Source organism: Schistocerca serialis, unplaced genomic scaffold (genome assembly GCF_023864345.2).
Source record: "Schistocerca serialis cubense isolate TAMUIC-IGC-003099 unplaced genomic scaffold, iqSchSeri2.2 HiC_scaffold_1260, whole genome shotgun sequence".
Classification (NCBI taxonomy): Eukaryota; Metazoa; Arthropoda; class Insecta; order Orthoptera; family Acrididae; genus Schistocerca; species Schistocerca serialis.
The window spans coordinates 1,319,342-1,344,853 of NW_026047470.1; the positions used below are offsets into that span (position 1 = coordinate 1,319,342).

At 37.2% G+C, this 25,512-nt stretch overlaps 1 protein-coding gene across 1 annotated transcript in view; it reads right to left on the minus strand.

Moving 5' to 3' along the window:
- Positions 1–568: 568 nt before the first annotated feature.
- LOC126438124 (pro-neuregulin-2, membrane-bound isoform-like) overlaps positions 569–25,512 on the minus strand; it is a 185,604-nt gene continuing 160,660 nt past the window's right edge. The window contains exon 7 of the mRNA XM_050090490.1: positions 569–3,679. Coding sequence (XP_049946447.1) covers positions 3,661–3,679 — 19 coding nt within the window. The 3' untranslated portion in view covers positions 569–3,660. The remainder of the gene's footprint in view (positions 3,680–25,512) is intronic.

A 25,512-nucleotide genomic window follows, 5' to 3' on the forward strand; every position in this document is an offset into this window, starting at 1 on the left:
GGTTGAAGGGCTATTTCCAAACAGATGCAAGTTCCTGAGCTACATCTTCTACATCCTTTTACTCTGAAAGAAAACTATTACATGGCCTGATTTTTACCAGATTTGCTCCTCTTGTTCTTAAAAGGAACTGAGCTAGATGCCAACCCACCTATACCCCTCCTGATCATTCCTATGTAATGCAATGGATTTGTGCACTGCCCTTTTTGGAAGTAAGTGGGGTTTTTTGTCAACTCAAAACAGTACACAACAGTCATTTATTTACCTTTTCATTCTTCTTGTTTTTCCCACCCACTCCATTTGACATATGCTGTCACTCCAGCTGGCTGCATTGCCATAGCAAGTATGTGAGTGTGTTCTGTACATGCAGTTTTGAGTGAGATTGGATGTTAAAATATTAAAATCACAAAGCTGACTTCTGGAATTCAAAAACAACCATGAGACAGTGATGGAGATTAGAGGGACAAATCAAAGTTAAATGTATGACTGTGCTTTTAAACATTATTTATTGATTGAATTAAGAAAAGATATAACTATGTACATTTTAATCAAAAATAAAAAAGAGAAAATAAGTTTTTTTAAATACTGCTGGTTTTCAAGAATGATAATGTACTCATTTTGTATAAAACAGTCACAAAACATATGAATAAAAGATAAATCCTATAATATGGAATTTTAAACAATTCTTTTTTATGTTACTGATGCATGTAGGGTGATCATTTTGACTGGAGGAAATCTGAACTAGTAATTTTAGAAGCTGTTATTAATAACTGATTGAAGATTGATTTAATATACTATAATACTGATATACATAGGTAACATAAAAATTACTAAATTTCTAGAACAATATTACAACCTTAAACATTTAAAGCAACTACTGAGAGAATATCTGCACTGTTGAAATGACCACCATACTGCTTGCATTGGTTGTTTCCTAGAAATTTCTTTACTCATTTTGTAATTCACATCAATTCTAATGCAATACAATGTCCTGTCTAATATTCAAACTATTGTATTTGTGAAACAGTGAAAGACCAAAAGATGGCCAAAAAATACTCTTTATCAGAAATGCATTACTTGTGGCTATTATATTATTGTCACAATTTATTATCTTTCTTTGTAGAATTAGGCAATGCAGAGAAACATGAGCTCTCTTGAGGTAGCAAACTCAACCACGTACCAGTAGGATCAAGTATTTTGAAATTACTGTAAAGGCTGCACCATATGTAAGGTAATAATGTCTTAAAGAATCATAACTGTATTATATGAACTCAAATTAATAATGGCAGCTAAATACATCTACAGAGAACAGAAATGATATTGATGAGCTGCATCAATCCTTGGACAAGATGCAAAGTTCACTGTCTCTATATCAAAGGAAATTATGCCTTTTGAAAACTAACTATGCTGTTTCAGTCTAAACATTGTGCTGAGTATTTTTAGTTACACATTCATATCAAAGTGGCTGTATTGATTCAATACAAATAAAGCAAACTTGGTCAATAATTTTAAAATTAAATATATGCAAAATCTAAGCAACTGCTTTCCAAAGCTGTTGTATTAAAGAACACAAAATGTACATCGATCTTATGCACAATATAGACATATACATTTATATACATACTTTTTTCAAGGTTAATGATATTTACAGAGTAATTACAATAATTTAACACAACTTTAAATTATCTAGTTGGTGCTTTTTAATTATAATTGAGGTACTATTGTCTGTTATGATTAGAGAGAAATACCAGATTTGTTTCTGACCAACAGAAATTATCTTTAATCATTTATGAGGATAATTGAACATGTAATTTAGCTCCTGTCAGACACTGACTACATACTATCTCCTGGTAGATCTCTTGCAAATTTACATAGGAAGCAAGCATAATATAATTTTAGTAGGAATGAGTCTGTGAACGAGCACTCACATTATCACATGGTATATTTAAAATGAGAGAGCTAATTTACTTGCCCTTGATTTTGTTGCTGCTGTGAATTACATGTATGTTCATCACTGTTATTCCTTCATGTAACATAGGCACAAATAATAATATAAAATTGCGATCTGGCAGGTTGGCATTTAAACATGCATTAATTTCTTTATATTAAAGTTATTTCTATATAAAATGACTTTATCAGATCTTTTCAAAACAGAACTGCTGTCTTCATGACAGTATAGTCTTAGTTGTACTATTTTGACAAATTGGATACAAATTTTATAACTATTCTTTTATAGCTTGTTGAATTCTATTTTCAGCTGCAGCAGAAAAAACAACAGATGAATAATTTAAGAATGGTTTTTTTCTGAAAAATAGTCGGTTGGCATACAAATTGATGTTATGTAATAGTCAGCAATATATTTGATGGTAAGATGCTTATGTCTGGTATTTTGAATATCTCCATTTAATTAACTTACAATCTCCGTATAAGGTTACTCAAGAGACTGTGAAGTACTGTAAAAATAACTTTACAGATGATGTAGTAACTAAAGGCACTCCCCCTATTAGTTATATGTTATAATAACTGAAGATCCTTTGGAACCACTTTGCCTAACCTGTTGCATCTGCAGCATTTTCAACAACTGTTCTGAGTCTTCATTTCAGAAACAGTCAGCAAACCTTTACATCAGAAAGCATTGTTTCAATGGGGCTGCTGTAATCTTTTTTAAAAAGTTTTTTCAATAGTACAGCTATATAAGCTGCCATTGTTTGACTACAATAAGTTAATGTTTTTCTTATAACATTACATTGAGACATGAGCATAACAGTAACTACGCAGTTCAGTTTTAAAACACACAGCATCAAGCTGAAACGACCATTCAAATAAGCATGTATGTGGCAAGTAGTGCTAAACATGCTTTTGACAGACAACTGATGGTGTGGGTTCCAACTTCTACCTCTTTAGCATCAGTACTTATAAATCAGGTTCTTGAATATGAAGAACTCAACATAGTACACTGCTTATCTAAGACTCTGCACATTGCTGACAACAACACATATTAGCAACACTATTTTTTCAGAACTTTTAGTTACATAAAATTGAAATACCTGCAGTTGTAACTAACAGCATCACATCTTTGAAGAACAGCAGACACAGATCACAACATTCATTGTACACATAATGCAAAAGTTCTCTATTAAATATTTGGTATCTTCATTACACTTAGCATCCTATCAGTCACTTCTCCATATCTCACTCAATGTGACGAAGACATCTACGGAAAACAGGTTTTGTAAAGACACTAATTTAAAGATAGCTGTCCACGTATTTTTACGCAATAATGGCAATAAAGAGGGGAAAAGTGAAATATTTAACGTTATTCATCTCTTTCCCTACATATAAATAGTTATAATTAAGTCTTTGGTATGAATTTCTTTTAATACAAGAGGATCTGGCACGAATGCATCCCAGAACTTGCGGACTCTCTCTGGTTACACACAGTTTACTTGACACAAAAGTCACAGTCTAATCAGAAGTTTCCAGCTGTCACCTATGTGGCTTGCATTACAATCATGTCTGCACAGTGGCAACCATTGTCACTGCAATTTGAGCTCATGGAGGCATGTAAAAGCGTTCTCTGCTAGGGCGAGCAGGCAGGAGGCAGGTTGATTTTTGGACAGTGAGACGATCTACTGCAGCTCCTATGCTCCTATGCTCTGTCCCTCACTCTTCTGTTTCTGAGCTGCATACAAAAAATGATATAACTATACAAAAAAAATTCATTTTATCATCACAAAAATATAAATATATATGTAGTTTGTGTTTCTCAGAATGTACAATGTTAAAGTTGCCGAATTTATTATAAAAGATACATGGGAAGCTGAAAAAGAATCATTAGCACCTTTTTCATACAAAAGTTTCAATAGATGAAAAAATACAGAGAACGAAAGTTTGAAATTAATTTATAGATATTACTACAATACTATTTACAGTTATAATTTTTTATTACACAGGACTAAGTTAAAAGATCATGACTATAAAAAAAAACTGCTGCAATGTACATTTGTACAGGCATTATTGCACATCAACAAGTGCAATATCATTTTTACATGTACGGATAAATGTATTTTTTGTACAGTCTTAGTTTCAGTGAGCTATGTTAAATATATTCTTACCTTTTAGTTCATTATAAATCTTTAGTCCCATATATAGTGGCGTCTGGGAACAAAATTTTTATTGCTGTGGTGTTAAGTTTAAAACTTTCTTTATGAGCAGAGCCGTAATAATGCTTGAAATGGTAATTTTCAAGTTTGAAATGGTTATTGTAGAGGAAAATAAAAATTTCATAAATGTATGAAGAAGGTACAGTTAGTATTGTTAAGTAATGGGGAACATGGATCTCTGTTTGTCATTACTTCACTAAATCACATACCAAATAAAGTAGCAGTTTCACCTGACATGATGGAAAGGTAAGGATTTTTCAGCAGCTACATTACTTGTCCATTCTGTTTCACTTGAAAATATAGTTTTGGACATCATGAAATTCCATATCAGTCCCTGTACGCTATACTAAATTAAGATGTGTAACATGCTTCTCTTTTTAATTCTTCCTGAAGATTAGTACCTTAATGTTCAAATAGCTCTGTTGTGTTTTCCAGTATCACATCTGACTTTGTAAACCATGCATTGCTTATTTACAGATTTGAAAAGAAGAGAATTAGGGACACTGCCCTACAATGGCTTAAATCCTACTTACTAAACAGAAATCAAAGAATTAACATCCCTTTATATAGGGCAAATTATTATTCTGACTGGAAAAATATATCTCAAGGTGTTCCACAAGTCTCCATATTAGACCCAGTCCTATTTCTCTTGTATGTTAATGACTTACCATTAAATATCAGCTCCCTATATCCCTTGTTGATTCTGTTTGGTACAGGTCTTTCAGACTTGACAAGTATTCTATGATGGGTCACAATAGCATTTTGTAAGCTATCTCCTCTGGAGACTCTTGAATTTTGTTAGCATCCCACCAATGAATCGAAGTATGCCACCTGCTTTACCTACGACAGTGTATTTGATTGTTTCCTTTCATGTCCTAATGAATTGTTAAATCCCCCACAGGTATTTGTATGAGTTGCTTGATTCCAGTTGTGATGTGTTGATACTGTAGTCATAGAATACTACATTTCTGAGTATTTAAAACAAGTTGCCAATGCTTGCCCCACTTTTGAAATCTTACCAAAATTGGATTGAATATTTGTGTAGCTTTTTATCTGGTAGTACCTCATTATAGATAACTACATCATCAACAGAAAGTCATAAGTTATTATTAATATTTTGTACAAGAACATTAACATACAACATTAACATCAGGGGTTCCAGCACATTTCCCTCGGTCATCTTTGAGGTTACTTCTAGATCTGTTTATAACTCTCCATCCAAGATAAGAAACTGCATTTTCCCCACCAAGAAATCCTCAGTTGCACTTTTGATAACAAGCATATGTTTGGTACCAAGTCAAATGCTTTCTGAAATTCAAAGTACTGCACTGACCTGACTTCCTGATCCATGGCTTCCAGGATGTCATGTTAGGGAAGTGTGAGTTGGGTTTAGCATGATTGTTTGACTGATGTTTCCAGAATCCATGCTGGTTGGCTCGAAGGAGGTCATTCTGGTCAAGATACTTGTTTATGTTTGACATTTGAATATATTCTACAGTAGATGAATGTCTTCAAAAACATTGGATGGTAGTTTTGTGGGGCACTTTTTGTACCCTTCTTGTAGACCGATGTAACCTTTGCTCTCTTCCAGCTACTGGACACAATTTCTTGTTCAATGTATCTGTGGTATGTTATGGTTAAAAGACTGGCTAACTCAGCTGTAAATTCTGTGTAGAATTTGATTGGGGTTCCATTGGGTCCTAAAGCTTTTATCAATTTTAGGAATTTCAGCTGTTTCTCAGCACCATTTTCACTAAATTCTATATCACATTTTCAGTGGTGTGACAATTAAACTGGGGCAATAGTCTTGGATTTTTGTTGGTAAAGGAACATTTTAAAATGTAGGTCATCATGTATGCATTTGCTTGCTACTTTCAGTTTGACAGCTATATGTATTTCATTCAGCATCCGTCTATCTACAACTCTGTGCTTTGTATTACATCTGTTTCTTTAGAAGTTTCTTTGTGGTGACTGTACACCATGAAGGATCTATCCCATCATGAACTATTTAACTAGCTACCAGTACATATCTATCCAACACACAGTCAACTTAACTTTTAAACTTGTGCCATAATTCTTTTACATACTCCTGCCTAGAGCAAAATTTTTCAAGTTCCTCTTTGTGACATGAGACTATTGCTTCTTTGTCTAGTTTGCTCAACATTTAAGTTCTTTCTGTTCATCTTAGTGCCTCTTTGTACTTTGGTAATCATTGTTGCTATGACTGCCTAGTAGCCATTGGCACCACATTCAATGTAATAATTTTCAAATACATCAGGTCTATTTGTTGCCATTGCGTATAATGTGTTATATTTGTTCTATGCATGGCCTCCTTAACTATCTGCTCTAGGTAGATTTCAGAGAAAACATTTAGCAGTGTTTAGGATGTCATGTCATACCAACCACTGACAAACCTATAGCTAGCCCAAACAAATTGTTGGATGATTAATCTCTCTTTCGATGATGACAGTATGATTGGGAAATATTCATACTAGTGAACTGTGAGTTTTTGGTTCATCTTGGAGTGAGTCTGGTGGTCAACAGAAAGCTTTGATTATAAGTTTATGTCAACCCTTGATACTGACTCTTGTCCAGACACTCCCAGATGCAGATTCAATTTCTGCCTTGGTGGATTTGAATTTCCTGTTACTGTGACAAATAGATCACCTCCATTTGCCATTAGCCTATCCAATCAGTTGATAGAGTTATCTCAAAAATGTCATTGCTACCTATTTTGGCATCTTGAATAATAACTGCTTTGGTGCTCTGGTAAATAATTTATTTAATGATTAGTTTCATAGCTTAGAAGCCATGTTACCAGGTCAGCAACATTATCAGGTTAGATATGTTAACTCATGACATTAAACTTGTAACATAGATGGGTCTGAACAGTCCTTGCCTATGGGTAAATGACTCAATTAGTAATTTGTCAGGTAAGCAGAAAGCATGAGTCTATGATTCCTCAAGCATACCATGCATCTGGAAGGTCTCACATAACCAGTTAACCATTAGACTGAGGCACACAATGCAGCAGACTGTGATGGATGGAGATGCAGGCAATAGAACCTTAATTAAAAGCAACACTAAATTCAAATCAAAGCATGGTATTTCAGTCTGAGTGGACCTTGCAAATAAGAAAAGCTCTACCTACTTCACACAGCACTAAATCAGAATCCTCTGATGTCTGACTTTGTTTTCCAACATACCAGTAGAGGAATGTTTTGATATTCTGAGAAAAGTGATGTGCAAGTCTAATGTCAATTCTGTGGAATTGAATGACTTGAGACCAATCACAAAACTATTTTCAGTTCCAAGAGACTCTGCATAAACAGACAGCTTAGCTACAAGGTCTCCTCTTAGTCCACTTTTGGCTTAAATACTCGTTCACCATTTTGAACAATAGTTTTTGAATCAAGAATTTTTGAGTACAGACTGCAGATATTAAATATTGGTTTGGATACATAGGTGATGTGCAGTGTATGTAGACAGGCACTATAAGACAGCTCAACACATTTTTGCATAACTTAAGGAGAAGGTCAACATAAAAATAATTGGTTCACAATGGAAATTGGCAACAAGCCCATAATCTTCCTAGATCTCATCATTGACAACAATACATGGACACATTGTTTCAGAATTTACAGAAAAACTACAACTACAGACACAGTAATACCTACTTGTGCACCACACCCAGTAAAACACAAACATGTAGTTTCCCTCTCAAAGATGCACCATCTCATATCTGTTCCCATGCCAAGAAAGCTTTCAAAGTGAAGTTAGACACAATTAAATTTATTGCCTCAGCCAATGGCTACAATCCTGTCCTGACTGACACATCTTGCATAGGAAACAAAACCTGAAAATTATACCACTCCTCTATGGTCCCTCTGCTGGCCATTCCACAGTCTGCCAGAAGAGATGTATAGTACCACACCTAGGATAGGTATCACAGATTCTAGCAAAAACACTGAAACCCTGCAACTGTAGAGTTTCCTACTTTGTGAAGAATACCACAGCCCAGTGTATTTTCAGTAGGAAAGATAAGACCCAATTACTAGCCAACAGTGGGGTATACAAAATTACTTGTCCTTATTGTGATAAGTTTTATATTTGTCAATCAGGCAGGGACATAGCAACTAGGCTGGGTGAACATGAATGCAGGTTGCAAAATTATGACTCCACATTTGCTGATCAAGTATTGAGTGAAGGCCACGACTACCAGCCACAGTCACATGTTCTTCACTTAGCAAACAAAGACCAAAAACTCAAACTGCTAGAAGCCCTGGAATCCAACAAACATCTGTCCCACAGTCCTGATTTAATCTTACATTACCAAATGCAGCTTAATACTTCCCCTCTTCTAAACTTCACGTAATAGTGTTAGTTTTCCATTACTTCCCAAACAGTCTGTTCCTTCATATTCCTCGATATTTATGTGTTTATTCAGTTCATTTTATTTCATTATGACTACTTGTGTACTCAAAATGTTCTGTTGTTACATTTGTTATGTCTTGTTACAATTGTTACATCTTGCTTTTACTTGGTTTGTGTATCACCTTCTGTGTGCAATACTTCTTGAAGTAGTCTTCTCAGGTACTAATTTTATTTTATGTTTGTTTATTTAATGTAAACTGTTATATAGGCACTGTTTATTGAGTTTCATGTTAATGTTTTTTTCTGGTTTGCTCCCTTTATATTTATTGTTTGACTTTTTACCTCATAAACTGCATGAATAGTGCACTGTCAAAGATAACATTTACTGGTTGTTTGTGCCTCAGTCTAGATGAGTAACATCTTTTCCAATGCTGTTTACAAACGTTTGTTGATGTCCTTGTAAGTGGAAAATCTGTCACCCTGAATAAATTAATTCTGTAGAACATACACAATATAGTGCTTACCATTTATTACTTACAGACTTCTGTGATATAGATGTGAGCCCCAAAGTAAATGGTTTATCAGGCTGCAGCGGTCAAATGACAACAGTAAAGTATCCACATCAGACTGATACAAAATAGTCAGCACTTGTAATTCTGTGATACTGATCCTAAGGGAAACTGTTCAGAGAGAATTTACTGGATGAATAACAGGAAGAAGGTCACCAAGCACACACAGTAGATGAGAAATTCAATTCTTTCCTAAAAACATTCTTACGATGCTATGAATTCCTTTAAAGAGGATAATGACAGTGTAAGCTGAGAGAAAGGACAGATAACACCTTGAATCAAAGTATCTTGTGCCAGAAAGAGAGAACTTTATTCATTATTGAGGACTAGCACTAATCAAAACTTAACTAGCAAACGGGCTTGCCAATTTACATAACACAAGCGGGCACAAGTATGCATTTAAAGAATAGCAGTCTTTACATTACCAAGGAAAATCATGGTTTAATTAAAAAAGTGATCAAATAAACTTACATAATATACACAAAAGCACTATATAATTTAACAGTAATGAAATAACTTTTCATGGATTATTCTGTTCCCATAGACAGGTGTTACCCAACAGTAACGACCCACTCGAAGCATTAAACAGTGCAGTTGCATCAGATTCGAGACAGCCATTTATTCAATTGCATATTATCTCATAGAGAACTGCCTCATTTTAGTATTGTGTTGTAAGCTCATAATTTGGGTCATTTACTTGCAAAAATCATAATTTTTTCTGACCTAGATCACCTTTTATTTTATATTACTGCAGCTCACTTGGGCTTATGACAACACAGTTTATCACTGTGTTAACTGAAGCAGTAATGAAGGGACAGATATTACTCACAATTATGAAACAACAATCAAACAGTACAAAACAATTTTACTTGTGTTTGGCACACTTTTTACATAGACGCACCTGCTCCTGGGTTAAAGGTACTCTACAAGCAATATTGCAAAAGCTGACATTGTGTCATCAAAAGACAAAAGCTATGCACTCTGCACAAAAATTCCAAGTACAAAGAAGAGGCAGTTTCATGGATTACTACATATGAAATGAATAAACAGTGTAAGGTAAAAGGTTCTGAACTACCCGATGACAGTACCAGTGTGGTGGACGATGTTTAAATCATTTGCACTGAAACAAATGAAGTCTTCTTACCAATAGCTGAAAACATTGAGAGAAAAATGGGCTCTCAAAAGCAGATTCTTTAGATCTACTTGAAAAGGCGTTGGACACTTCACCAGCAGACATAAATCTGCTGTCAAAGAACTCACCCAAATTGTTAGGTAACTGAAATGTAGTAATTCTTCTGACTGTGATGGTATTTCAACCAAAGTGTTGAAATTTTATGTGCACTTACAGCACCTCCCTGGCGATAGCATTGCAATCAATTGAAGAATCGCAATATATTTCTTGAAAGATCAGAAGTGTTATACAGGAATGTGTAGGTGCCCAAACTTGCATGTGGAAAAGTGGTTTCAATAATCACAGATTCAGCACTTGGACTCAGCTGTACATTTATGTCTCTATTAAAACAATTTCCAATATGCAGCTTGAAAGTTTGATAACCTACAGGATGCATCTTTCTTGGATAAATACCGGCACTGTCTGAGACAAATCCATACTAATGATACAATTGCAAAAGTTCCCCTGTCTGTTATCTTTCCACAACCAAATTACAGAACCAATTTTGATTAAATTTGCTACAGAGAGAGTGTGAACATAAAAAAGGAACATCTACATGTATACTTGGCAAACCACCGTGAGATGCATAGCAAAGGGTATATCCCATTGTACCAGTTATTATGGTTTCTTCCCATTCAATTCACATCTTGAACACTGGAAGAATGATTGATTGAAAACCTCTGTGTGTGCAGTGATTATTGTAATCTTATCCTCTCGATCCCTATGTGAACAATACATAGGGGATTGTAGTATATTCTTAGAGTCATCATTTAAAGCCAGTTCTTGAAACTTTGGTAATAGACTTTCTCGGGATAGTTTACATCTATCTCCAAAAGTCTTCCAATTCAGTTCCTTCAGTATCTCTGAGACATTCTCCTATGGATCACTCAAATCTGTGACCATTTGTACTGCCCTTTCCTGTATAAATTCAATATCCCATTAGTCATATTTGGTACGGGTCTCACACACTTGAGCAATATTGTACATAGGCTACTTTAGAAGGTGTAATATAGAATATTTAATGATTTAAAGAATATAATGTGAATTAGAGAAACATATTTACTATTTGAAAAAGCTATGTGCTTTTTGACTTTTATACTTTATTGTCTTTGTGAAAATGCTTTTGGTTGATACAGTCTACATAATATGATTAAAAGTAATAAATACAATGCTTATACAGTCAACAATGTGTTAATCTATACTTCCATACTAACATTATTAAATGTGAAAGTAACTTTGTGTGTAACATTTCATGACTAAAGACATGAAACAATGTCAGTGGAATTTGATAATGAGCTACATCTTTTTTTTTACATTAGTGAACAAAAATCATGTTAAAAAATTATTAAATTTTTTGCACAATGTACACATTATGTAATGTATATTGACTTCAATAGCGCAATGCATAGATGCCTGCTCCTGCTGATGCCCCTCTGTGCACACCACATGGCAGCAACTGCATTGGGCAGTGGAGGAGGGGGAGGGGGGATAGGGGTGGAACATCATGAGCTATGCTTACCTGCACAGCTCTTCTAAAATATCATCATATTCTTTAGGAGGCAAGATGCCTTTTCATCGTAAGTGAAGGCATATAGCTGTGGCCAAGAACAGGATAGAAATTATCAATATTATTGAATTTCACACTCTTTTCCAAGAATGCTGTAAGCATCACCATCATAAAACTTTTTTTAATTTAACTGCTGCAAAAATCTGAGAGTAGATGTATAGTGTTTGTCCCATCATTTGGTTGTTTCTTATGTAATTGAAAAAGAAAGTCCAGCAAAGCCAAAGCAACTTGACTGCATCCCCTTGAAGATTCTGCACCCAATCAGGTGTAGGGGATCATGCTTTCTTTTGTTTGTTCCTTGGTATGGCTTATGATGCGAGGATTGTATATTCATACTTGTCTAGCATAGAAAATCTAAATGATGGCTAGTTTTGGAATACACTGATTTTGCTGCATGGCAAAGCAAGTCTTAATGGCAGTTGGATTATCTTCCTATTTCATAGTTCATTCTCCTTCTCAGACATGTTTGTGCTTTTATTTCTATTAACACGAACTTAAACATGGAAAATCCAGGATGGAATGTAACAGTATTATGAAAAGGATAGTTGCTATTCACCATATAGCGGAGATGCTGTATCATAGATAGGCACAACGGAAAGACTGTCAAACAAGTAAGCTTTGGGTAAAAAGGCCTTCATCGGAATTAGACAACATACACCCACATACAAACGCATCTCACACACATATGACCACAATCTCTGGCTGTCTGACCTGGGCTGGCCCCTGGCTGCGGAGACTGTAGTTGTGTGTGTGTGTGTGTGTGTGTGTGTGTGTGTGTGTGTGTGTGTCTCTGTTTATCTCTGATGAAGGACTTGTCGGCTGAAAGCTCACTTTTTGACAGTCTTTTTGTTGGGCTTATCTGCAGCTCAGCATCTCTGCTGTATGTCGAGTGTCATTTCCTTTTCATGGTATTGTTAAAAACCCAACTTTCAAGTGGAGGAGACATTGATGTGAAGAGTACTAAATGATACATTGAGATATTCATGAAATATATGCTTGTGTTTTGATAAGGGGCACTGTTTCAGTCCTAAACTTGTTCTTCCTTCACAGAATCTCTGGAACATCTTATTGACTGTGAGATCTGAATGCAAATAATCTTTCATACACTTTTCCCTGCCTTGTGGCTCTTTCTGCATTTGCATTTCTTCACATCATTTTTAATAGCAATAGTTAGGTTCTTATCCTTTCCTGATCTGTTATCTCTTTTCCACTGGCAGCCTGCATATTCATGATCCAGTTCATGGCAGGGACAAGCTTTGCTCTTTCCTCCATAACCTCAGCACTTTCTTCCAAATCAACTTCATCTGGTCCTTCTCAACTCAACAAGCTACCTTCTTAGATGCTGATCTCTGCCTCTTAGAATGCTCCATACATATTTTTTTTCATATCAAGTGCACCAACTACCAGCAGTATGTCAACTTTGACAACTGTCAACTGCTCCACATCAAAGTCTTCCTTACGGCCTCACCACCCATGGACACCACAGACTACAGTGGAAATCTGGCGTTGAAATACACCAATAATCTCACAAGAGCCTTTACTGACAGACAGTATCCTATACAGCTCATCCATAAACAGATCTCCCATTCTATCTCCTCTGACACCACTAAACCTTTTAGCCAGCTACCAAACAGCACTCCATCTGGCCTTCGAAACCTTAATCACATCATTCACCAGGGCTTCTGCTACCTACCGATGTGCTCTGAAATGAGGGACATCCCACCCAAAATCCTACCCACATCTCCCAAAGTTGTGTTCCATTTCTCAACCAACCTACAGAATATCCTTGTCCAGCCCTATTCCAATCCACCTCCCAATCCTGCATCCCATGGGTCATTCCCTTGTGGTCGACCCAGGTGCAAGATCTGTTCCACACAGCCACCACTTCCTGTTTCTTATCCTATGAAAGACAAGGCCACTTGTGAAAGCAGCCACATTATATATCACCTATGCTGCAATTACTGCACAGCACTCAAGTAGACATGACAAGCGACCAACTGTCTACTCACATGAAAATCCACTGTCAAACTGTGGCAAACTGAAAGCTTGACGTCCGCAGCTCGTGGTCGTGCGGTAGCGTTCTCGCTTACCACGCCCGGGTTCCCGGGTTCGATTCCCGGCAGGGTCAGGGATTTTCTCTGCCTCGTGATGACTGGGTGTTGTGTGCTGTCCTTAGGTTAGTTAGGTTTAAGTAGTTCTAAGTTCTAGGGGACTGATGACCTAAGATGTTAAGTCCCATAGTGCTCAGAGCCATTTGAACCATTTGAAAGCTTGACCTTCCAGCTGCCAAACATGTTACATCCCACAACACAAGTTACTTCAACAGTTGCTTCACCATGTGTGCCATTTGGATATTCCCTTGAGACACACTGGTTTCCCTGAACTACACTAGTGAGAATAGTGTACTTAGTGTTCTCGCAGTCCCCCAGGCCTACCTGCCTCATGTTTCCCCTTCTCGCTTCTGTCCACACCACTCTTCCCCTGTCCACATAATTTCTTCTTCCTCCCAACACTCTTCCTTCCCCATCCCCCCAATCTCCCTCCCCTCCCCCCCCCCCCCATGCAGGCCTGACCCCCCCCCCCTCTCCACCCCTCGGTGCTTGCTTTCCTTCTGCCCTTCTGTCCCTCCTCTTCTGCTCTCTCCTCCCATTACAGTCATCTCCATCTCTTTCCTCCCTATCTCCTTACTCATCTCCACTTTACTCTCCTTCACCCCTCCACTTCCCCCCTTCCCTACTTCTTATATTCTCTAACCTCTGAATTCTTTTCGTCTTGTTCCAGAATCACTCACCCACCACACAGTATCCCACTACCCTCTTCTTAGCCCACCAGTATCCTATCCAGCTTCCCAAGCAGGAAGGTGTGCCGGTTCCCAGCACGAATCTGCCCAGTGGATTAGTGTCAAGGTCCGGTGTGCTGGCCAGCCTGTGGATGGTTTTTAAGGTGGATTTCCATCTGACTTCATGAATGCGGGCTGGTTCCCCTTATTCTGCCTCAGTTACACTATGTTGGCAATTGCTGTGTGAACACTGTCTCCACATAAGTGTACACCATAATTACTCTAACACACAAATATCTGGGGTTACACTCGTCTGGTATGAGACATTCCTTGGGGGTTCACTGGGGGCTGAACTGCATAATAACCATGGATTTGGTGTGGGGCTGTGGTGGGGTGAGTGGACTGCTGTATTCTGTTGTGGGGTTGTGAACCACTGAGGGCTACGGTGTGGACAAAGCCTCTCCATTGTTTCTAGGTCCCTAGTTCAATACACACACACACACACACACACACACGTACACACACCCTCTTCTTGTCTCGTGTGCCCTTCCATACCCCTCCCCACCTCCAAGAGCCCCGGCAACTGCTATTGATAATCAACAGTCAGTCTTGCCATGGCCATGGGCTTGTGTGTTTGGTTGTCTGTGTGTGTGTGTGTGTGTGTGTGTGTGTGTGTGTGTGTGTGTGTGTGTGTGTGTGAATGTGATACATCATTAGAGAAAGAGTAAAAGCTCAAAAGATAATATAAATAGTTTTCTGTTGCTTGTATCTGTGTACCATACATAATTAGCTAAAGGTGAGTGGTTGTGTTTCCTTTTGTGTGTGTGTGTGTGTGTGTGTGTGTGTGTGTGTGTTGTGTGTGTGTGTGTGTGTGTGTGTGTGTGAGAGAGAGAGAGAGAGAGAGAGAGAGAGAGAGAGAGAGAGAGAGAGAGATCACTGAACTCTTTGGAGTACATCAATATGTAATGTTTCTACTACAAATTTAGTTTTATTCTTGAAGGTATTTGTTAATGGGCCCTCAGTTTCTTATTGTTAGGATACCACTTACAGAAGAATGAAAAAACTGGTAGAAGGGGGAGATCAGTTTGGATTCTAGGGGAAATATAGGAATATGCAGGGCAATACTGACACTACTACTTGTCTTAGATTAGATCACATTAGATTTACTTTCATTCCAATTGATATGTAGTGAGGAGGTCCTCCAGGATGCAGAACATGTCAGAAAGACAATAATTAGATTAGATTAGGTTTACTTTCATTCCAATTGATCTGAAGCGAGGAGGTCCTCCAGGATGCAGAACATGTCAGAAAAACAATAATACATGACAAATATTTACAAATAAAACAAATAAGCTAATGTATCTTCCACAGGTCCCAAGTGGAATGGTCGTCATTTTCTTAATGAACACTCTATGAAAGAATCATTTTACAAACACTAATGCACTGAATTTAAAATAAAAAAGTTTTTTTATTTATAAGGTAATAAACATGTAATAGAACTACTATAATACTTATTTACAATGAACACATTACTGCACTGAAGTTGTGCAGAAGTTATATACACACAAATCAGTTGGTTCTACTGAGAAATTCATCAATGTAGTAGAAGATAAGAAAAGATAAACCTATGTTTCCAGCATTTGTCGACTTAAAGAAAGCTTTTGACAATGTCGACTGAAACACTTTCTTTGAAAATCTGAATGTAGGAGGAGTATTATACAGGGAACAAAAGGCTATTTACAATTGTACAGAAACAAGATGGCAGCTGTAACAGTTGAGGGGCATGAAAGGGAAGTAGTGATTGAGATGGGAGTGAAACAGGGCTATAGCCTATTGCCAAAGTTATTCAGTCTGTAAATTGAGCAAGCAGTAAAGAAAACCAAAGAAAAATATGGAGAAGGAATTAAAGTTCCGGGGAAAGAAATAAAAACATTGAAATTTGCTGATAACATTATCATTCTGTCAGAGACAGCAATAGACTTGGGAGAGCAGTTGACCAGAATGGATATTGTATTGAAAGGGGGATATATTATAAGATGAATATCAACAAAAGCAAAACAAGGACAATGGAATATAGTTGAATTAAATCATGTGATGCTAAGGGAATTAGATTCGGAAATGAGACACCTAAAGTAGTGGATGAGTTTTTATAATTGGGCAGCAAAACAACTGATGATGGCCAAAGCAGAGAGGATATAAAATGTAGATTGGCAATGGCACAAAAAGCATTTCTGAAGAAGAGAAATTTGTTAAAGTCAAATATAGATTCACATGTTTGGAAGTCTTCTCTGGAAGTATTTGTCTGGCGTGTGGCCATGAATGGAAGTGAAACATGGATGATAAACAGTTTAGATAAAAAGAGAACGGAACCTTTTGAAATGTGGTGCTACAGAAGAATGCTGAAGATTAGATTGTGTAACTAACCAGGAAATATTGAATAGAATTGAAGAGACAATAAATTTGTGGCACAATTTGACCAAAAGAAGCGATCAGTTGATCCAAGACATCAAGGGATCACCAATTTAGTATTGGAAGGAAGTGTGAGGGGTAAAACTAGTAGAAGGGGGCCAAGAAATTAATACAGTAAGCATATTCAGGAGGATGTAGGTTGCAGTAGTTATTCAGAGATGAAGAGGCTCACACAGAATAGAGTAGTGTGGACAGCTGCATGAAACCAGTCTTTGGACTGAAGACCATGACCAAAACAACAACAACAACATATACAAGGGAAAAGAGAATTTTATAGTCTAGGCACATCTTTTGGTCTAGTGGTAAAGCAGCTGACTGGAAATCAGGAGGTCACAGAATTGAATCCTGGTGGAACCTTGGATTTTTCAGTGTGCATTTTATTGAGCCCTCACTTCTCAATCATGTGAGGTGTCACCAGAAATGACATGTGGGTCAGATTCTATGTAAACCTGTAGGTTCCCTTTCCCCAGTTGTATAACCAGTGTAGGTTAAGGACACACAGGCTGCCAAACTGACATCCAGTTGAAAGATATGCACCAGGCTAGTGAGCCACACAAAATTATTATTTGTGTTCTACACAAAGGCATTCCCAAGTTAACAGAAAATGCCAATTTTATTGTTTAGGTCTTTCAAGGCAGACTTTCTGGAATGATATCTTGTTTTGCTTGTATATAATCATTTATGTGTGCCATGATGAGTTCCCATTAAAGTGTTAGTGTCAGAAAATTTTACAGTATTCTAAGCTACCATCTCAAAATGTTTTGAGAATAAAGAAAGGCAGGGGATGGATCTTTAAATAAAGGTGTCTTGCTGTTCTTCATTTTTGTAAATGGGAATTACTATCATATACTTTCAACTTTCAAGAAGTTATTATTATTACAGACTATCACTTGCTTACAAATATGATTTCTTTCGGGGCCTGATAAGCACATTAGTTGTAAGTTCTCTGATGACTATATACACCAATCATGATGTTACAAACTGAGGAGAATGTTTTAGAAGTCTATGAATGCACAATTTCAAAACTGAATAAGACAAAGTAAAGGCAAAATGTTGATCATTTACATCAACTTCTGAACCAAATTTTAGAAAAGGTTGAATACTGCCATGTCTATAAGCACTCCAAATCACAAGGTTTTAATACATTATATGAATTCTTAGTGTTACAGCAAAGGTTCACAAATTCAGTAAAATTACTATCAAGTATTTTTACTTTCTTTGCATAGCAAGCAGTTGTCATTAATAGACTGGTACACCAGGCTGCCGTATGCCACATTGCTTTTTATTGTAATGATGTTTACTGGTGGAAATAGTGTTGCAATAGATTTTATTGCTGTCAAAACATCTACAGCTTAGTTTTGGACAAGCATTCACTTGATGTTCTCATGTTAATCAACAAAGAAGTATTCCAGGCTAAAGTAGAATGGATGATGATTTTGTGATCCTGAAAATGGCATACAGGTCAAAGAATGTTCAGGTGGGAGAAAATCCCGATTCAAAAAGAGGTTGCGTTGATCTGAAATGCAAAGGAAAAAGTATAAAACAGGACCTCTTATTAAATGCACTCATGGACTTGAGGTTTTGTGCCCAAAAGCTAAGAGAATGAAAGAATGCAAAACTACTGAACTCTGCTATGAAGATATTATCCAGTTTCATCTTTTGAATAAAATAAATCAACATAAATTTCTGATAAAATTTATGAATGTTTCTTCACCACAGTGCAGAGTAGTAAACACACAGAAGGCAAAATGGAAGAAAACAGTGACAGTGAAGTATACCGTTAAAAAAAGGAATGATGAAGTAGTACCTGTCTGTACTGTCATTTTCCAAGGAGTTTCTGGTTTGTGGGTTGGAGGATCGTTTATGCTACCTAATTCATTTCAAAGTAAAATTAAAGCAATAGCAGCCCACAGTTGCAAAAAAGAAATCTTTTGACATAGGTTTCTGCACTGCTATGAGTGCCTTCATCAGATGTAAAACACTCAAACTTGCATGTCATGTATAAAACTAAATATTAAGTGCTAAAGCTTTAGGCAAAAAATGTTTGAAATAGAATACATAGAAGGCAAGCCACTATGGGCTGCTCACATTTGTCAAGCTATGATAGCATTAGATCCTGTTGCATGTTGATACATGTGAACAGCTCATAGCGGCTTGCCTTCTATGTACTCTATTTCAAAAATTTTTTGACTAGAGCCTTATCACTTGATATTTAGTTTTATATGTGACATACCAGTTGGATTGTTTTACTTCTGTTGTATGCATTCATAGCAATGCTGAAACCTAGGTCAAAAGACTTCGTTTTTACTGCTAGTGCTTTAATTTTACTTTGAAATGAATGGTGTCTTAAATGTAGGGTGCAAGGTTAAAGACAATAGTGTGGAAGTGTTGGTCATAGAAGGAAGAGGTTCATTCTGTGGGAACCCTGTACCCAGCCATAATGTGAAGGATCATGGCTGTGTGCAGAGGTGTCTGAAAGTTGACGGAGGCCATCAGCCACATAGTCATTATGATTCATGACAACTGTGGTAGTCTTCACCACACGCCTCACTGACAACAGCCAAACAAACCCCACTTAGAATCTTGTTTAAAACACTTTCAACCTCCTTCCAATTGTGATCTCCCTCCCCTTCCACCTAGACATCCTCGGTAATCTTTCAGGTATTTGTCACTTATAACCTGACCTCAGATTACTAAATCACTCCCCAGTGAGTCCAAAATTGCACACAGTATCAGTATCCTAAAAATTAATCCAGACTATACCATCTTTCCCACAGACAAAGGCTCCACCACAGTGATCATGAATTGTAGTGTCTATGTGGCTGAGGGCCTCTGCCAATTTTCTGACACCTCTGCACACAAACCTTACAGCCAAGATCCCATCCCAGAAAAGCGACAGAACCTCCAACAGCTCCTCAGGACCTTACGTTCATCCCAAATCTGATACCTGAATTAGTGTCCCTCCTCACAGTAACAACTCTATGCACTACTATCTCTCACCTACTCCCCAACCTTCACAAAGCCAACCCCACAGGTCTCCTTGCTGGTTGATTCATGTGGCTAGGTACAGTGCTTCTATGGAAGGAACCTCTGCCTTTGTTGACCAGCATCATTAGCTACTGACGGGTGTTCATATACATCAATGGAGACAGTTGAAAATGTGTGCCCCTACCAGGACTTACATGGCAGACGCTCTATCCATCTGAGTCACCGAGGACACAGAGGATAGTGTGACTGCAGGGACTTATCACCAGTATGCTCCCCGAGAGACCCACATTCTCAACTTATAGTCCACACACTACATTCGTAGTGTCCCTGCCATTATACCCATAACTTGTGGCAGACAATCCACTGAGTCCCGTAAGAGTTCAGGCAATTCATGTGCATCCGCACTGCAGAAGGTCATCAGCTGGTTAGCCTTAAATGACATGAAGATGGCATCTGATCTTTCGGACATGTCCAAAAGAGCCCTTCCTGGCACAAATTAACAATATGGACATGATTGAACAATGGTACTGAGCATCTAAGCATAGTTGAACTACAGACAACATGAATCATTTACCTCCTTCCTGGTGGAATGACTGGAACTGATCAGCTATCAGACCCTCTCCATCTAATAGGTGCTGCTTACGCATGGTTGTTTTCATATTAGGGTGGGTTTAGTGACATCTATGAACAGTCAATGTCTATCTTCAGGAGTTCTGGGAAATGGGACAGGCAAAACTTTTTTTGATGTGTATATTTGATGAATTATGGCAGTGTTTGATTGTTAGTGATTGAAAAATTATGTAATATAAAGCAAATTTGTGACAATAATAAAAAATGAATGAGAGGAGAGATGGAGGGAAATTATATAAGTGATTATCACAAAAAGATAATGGATAAAGTAGGAGATAGTGGGTGAAAAGAAGTTTAAGAATGTAATGGTTGAGAGGAGACCATTCTGTGCACCAATAAACAAACTGTCATAAAAGATGAATAAAGAAGAATTTGAATGTGGAGGCATGGCAGAATCAGAAGAAAAACTTAAACCATGGTATACAGAAGAAAGGAAATGTTTTAAAATAGAGAAACTATGGGACCCTGAATAGGAGTGGGTTAATCTGCATAAAGCAGAACCCAGAACTGTGAAACAGTCTGCAGACAGGATGGCACTTATGGAGCATTTTATTTGAATCAACTGTGGGTTCTTGGTGAAACATTGTAAATTAACTAAACAAACACTGTTTTTAGCCTTGTTTTAGAATTTATTATTAATGTTATCGCACAACCTATGTCTCGGGTTATAGCCCCATTTTCAAGTACATTACTGATTCCCAAAGATGATAATTCACAGATAAACATGATGACAAGGTGAAGATAATCATCTCAACTTCGCAAGGTATCAATCCATAGCTTAATGTGCATTTATGTCAATGACCATTTTTAACAAATTACTTACATTATTACACATTCACCAATTATACTACAATGACTGGACTAAAGTTATGCATCAGCCAAGCTATTTTTAACTACGATGGACTGGGGCCCAAAGTTTTGCTTCTATCCTGGGTTGTGATCTCATCTAAAAGAGGTGAATAATTGAACTGGGTTTGCTCATTTAATAATAGGTGTGGGGATATACACATCTGTTTTTAACTTCTAAAATTTCTAACTGGTTCAGTTTGGCCCTTTGTACAAGTCCTACACACAGGAGAAAAGGGAGCCAAACTCAAGATGGTGGCTATCACAATGTGGCAGACTGAGTCTATTGAGAAATACTTTAAAATTAAACAATAATTCACAGTTTTGAACATAAAGCAAAACCAATTGCATCAGAGTAATTATGACATCAAGACGCATGTATTGAGATGTTAGTATTGTGTGTGTCACAAGAACTACTGAAGTCAGGTCATAACAGGAAATGAGTACTTTGATAAGAATCATTAAAAATTAATATCAGTTGAACAGTTCATGGGCAAAGTATTAAATGATGGCTGAGGACGCAAGCTATCATCACTAAAAGCCACATCTTCTTGTATATTTTATTTATGAAGTTATTATTTTTTATGCAAATGTGCCCCCCCCCCCCCCCCCCAGGAGCTATGAGATTGTCGTCGGTGTGGAGGCTTGCATGCATCAGCAGTGGTACAGATAGCTGTACTGTAGGTGCAGCTACAATGGAGGGGTATATGTTGAGAGGCCAGACAAATGTGTGGTTCCTGAAAAGGGGCAGCAGCCTTTTCAGTAGTTGAAGGGGCAACAGTCTGGATGATTGACTGATGTGGCCTTGTAACACTAACCAAAACAGCCTTGCTGTGCTGGTACTGTGAATGGCTGAAAGCAAGGGGAAACTACAGCTGTAATTTTTCCCGAGGACATGCAGCTTTACTGTATGGTTAAATGATGATGGTATCCTCTTGGGTAAAATATTGTGGGTAGATCAGTTTGGATTCCGTAACAATGTTGGAACACATGAGGCAATACTGACCCTATGACTTACCTTAGAAGAAAGATTAAGGAAAGGTAAACCTACGTTCCTAGCATTTGTAGACTTAGAGAAAGCTTTTGACAATGTTGATTGGAATACTCTCTTTCAAATTCTGAAGGTGGCAAGGGTAAAATACAGAGAGCAAAAGGTTATTTACAATTTGTACAGAAAGCAGATGGCAGTTATAAGAGTCGAGGGGTATGAAAGGGAAGCAGTGGTTGGGAAGGGGTGAGACAGGGTTGTAGCCTATCCCCAATGTTATTCAATCTGTACATTGAGCAAGCAGTAAAGGAAACAAAAGAAAAGTTTGGAGTAGGTATTAAAATCCATGGAGAAGAAATAAAAACTTTGAGGTTTGCCGATGACGTTGTAATTCTGTCAGAGACAGCAAAGAACTTGGAAGAGCAGTTGAACAGAATCATCAGTGTTTTGAAAGGAGGGTATAAGATGAACATCAACAAAAGCAAAATGAGGATAATGGAATGTAGTCGAATTAAGTTGGGTGATGCTGAGGGAATTAGATTAGGAAATGAGACACTTAAAGTAGTAAACGAGTTTTGCTATTTGGGGAGCAAAATAACTGATGATGGTCGAAGTAGAGAGGATATAAAATGTAGACTGGCAATGGCAAGGAAAGTGCTTCTGAAGAAGAGATATTTGTTAACATTGAGTATTGATTTAAGTGTCAGGAAGTCATTTCTGAAAGTATTTGTATGGAGTGTAGCCATGTATGGAAGTGAAACATGGACGATAAATAATTTGGACAAGAAGAGAATAGAAGCTTTTGAAATGTGGTGCTACAGAAGAATGCTGAAGATTAGATGGGTAGATAACATAACAAATGAGGAGGTATTGAATAGAATTGGGGAGAAGAGGAGCTTGTGGGGCACAACTTGACTAGAGGAAGGGATCGGTTGGTAGGATATGTTCTGAGGCATCAAGGGATCACCAAATAAGTATTGGAGGGCAGCGTGGAGGGTAAAAATCGAAGAGGGAGACCAAGAGATGAATACACTAAGCAGATTCAGAAGGATGTAGGCTGCAGTAGGTACTGGGAGATGAAGAAGCTTGCACAGGATGGAGTAGCATGGAGAGCTGCATCAAACCAGTCTCAGGACTGAAGACCACAACAACAACAGAAACCAGATGGCAGTTATAAGAGTTGAGTGGCATGAAAGGGAAGCAGTGGTTGAGAAGGGAGTGAGACAGGGCTATAGCTTATCCCCAAAGTTATAGAGTCTGTATATTGTGCAAGCAGTAAAGGAAACAAAAGAAAAACTTGAAATAGGGATTTAAATCCATGAACAAGAAATAAAAACCTTGAGGTTTGCTGACAACATTGTAATTCTGTCAGAAAACCTGGAAGAGCAGTTGGATGGAATAGACAGTATCTCGAAAGGAGGTTATAAGATGAACATCAATAAAAGCAAAATGAGGATACTGGAATGTAGTCAAATTAAATCAGGTGATGCTGAGTAAATTAGATTAGGAAATGAGAGACTTAAAGTAGTAGATGAGTTTTGCTACATGGGGAGCAAAATAGCTGATGATGGTCAAAGGAGACAGTATATAAAATTTGTTAACATTGAGAATAGATCTAAGTGTCAGGAAGTCTTTTCTGAATGATTTGTATGGAGTGTGGTCTTATATCGTTGTGAAACATGGACTATGACTAGTTCAGACAAGAAGAGAATAGAAACTTTTGAAATGTGGTGCTACAGATGAATGCTGAAGACTAGATGGGTAGATCATGTAACTAATGAGAAGACACTGAATAGAATTGGGGAGAGGAGGAATTTGTGGCACAACTTGACTAGAAGAAAGGATTGATTGGTAGGACACATTTTGAAGCATCAAGAGATCACCAATTTAGTATTGGAGGGAAGCTTGGGGGGGCAAAAATCATAGAGGGAGACCAAGAAATGAGTACACTAAGCAGGTTCAGAAGAATGAAGGTTGCAGTAGTTACTCGGAGAAGAAGAAGCTTGCACAGGATAGAGTAGCATGGAGAGCTGCATCAGACCAGGCTCTGGACTGAAGAGCACAACAACAAAAACATATAAATGTGACAGATCAGTGTATTCTCCACAATTACATGAACATGAACACAGCTTGGTGTTCCTAATACCATACACATTGTAACTAAGTATTGTGAATAACTTATTATGAGGTTCTTAGTTTACTTAATCAAACATTAAATTTGGCCTATATTAAAGCCTTTTGTTGCTCGAAACTGTAATTTAAATGGAATATTTGGTACCTCCATTGAATAGAGTGCATAGAGATGCTTCTATCGAAGAGACCACTTTTGTTTTTATCATGTTTTAACAGAAATTCATTCGTTCCTAAACTATTAGACTCATGATAATGTGTATAACTTGCAGGGGGGGGGGGGGGGGGAGCAGGAGAGAAAGACCATTCATTTAACTTATTTTATACTCAATATGAATTTTGGGGGGGACCAGAAAGCTTATAAGCAAAAGTTAGAGGATATGCAGTGTTGAACTTTGATTTTCTTTTTCTTCAGGTATGGAATTATTATTCAATAGACTGCAGGAATCTGATCATAATTATGTGATTTCTGATATGTTGATCAGCATAGTGAATGTTATTTATTCATGAACTGGCAAATATTTTGTGTTTTGCTTAACAGAATGGGACTCTGTATTTCATGGACCAATGTCATTTAAACAGTAATTGGAGAATCTGATATCACTTTAAATACACAGTCTTCACTGAATTTGAAAACTTTTTCATTCTGTTTCATGATATTGCTTAATCGTTTGGAGGACCACCATTTTAATTTCCGTGCTTTAACAGGTGAAATAAATCATCAGTTCATTATAACATAAAAGATTTGGTTTTCACTATATCAGTTGCTTAGAAGAATATAACTTTTTTCATCATTTTATTAATACTTACTTTGCTGAAACTTGTGTATATTTAAATTTGC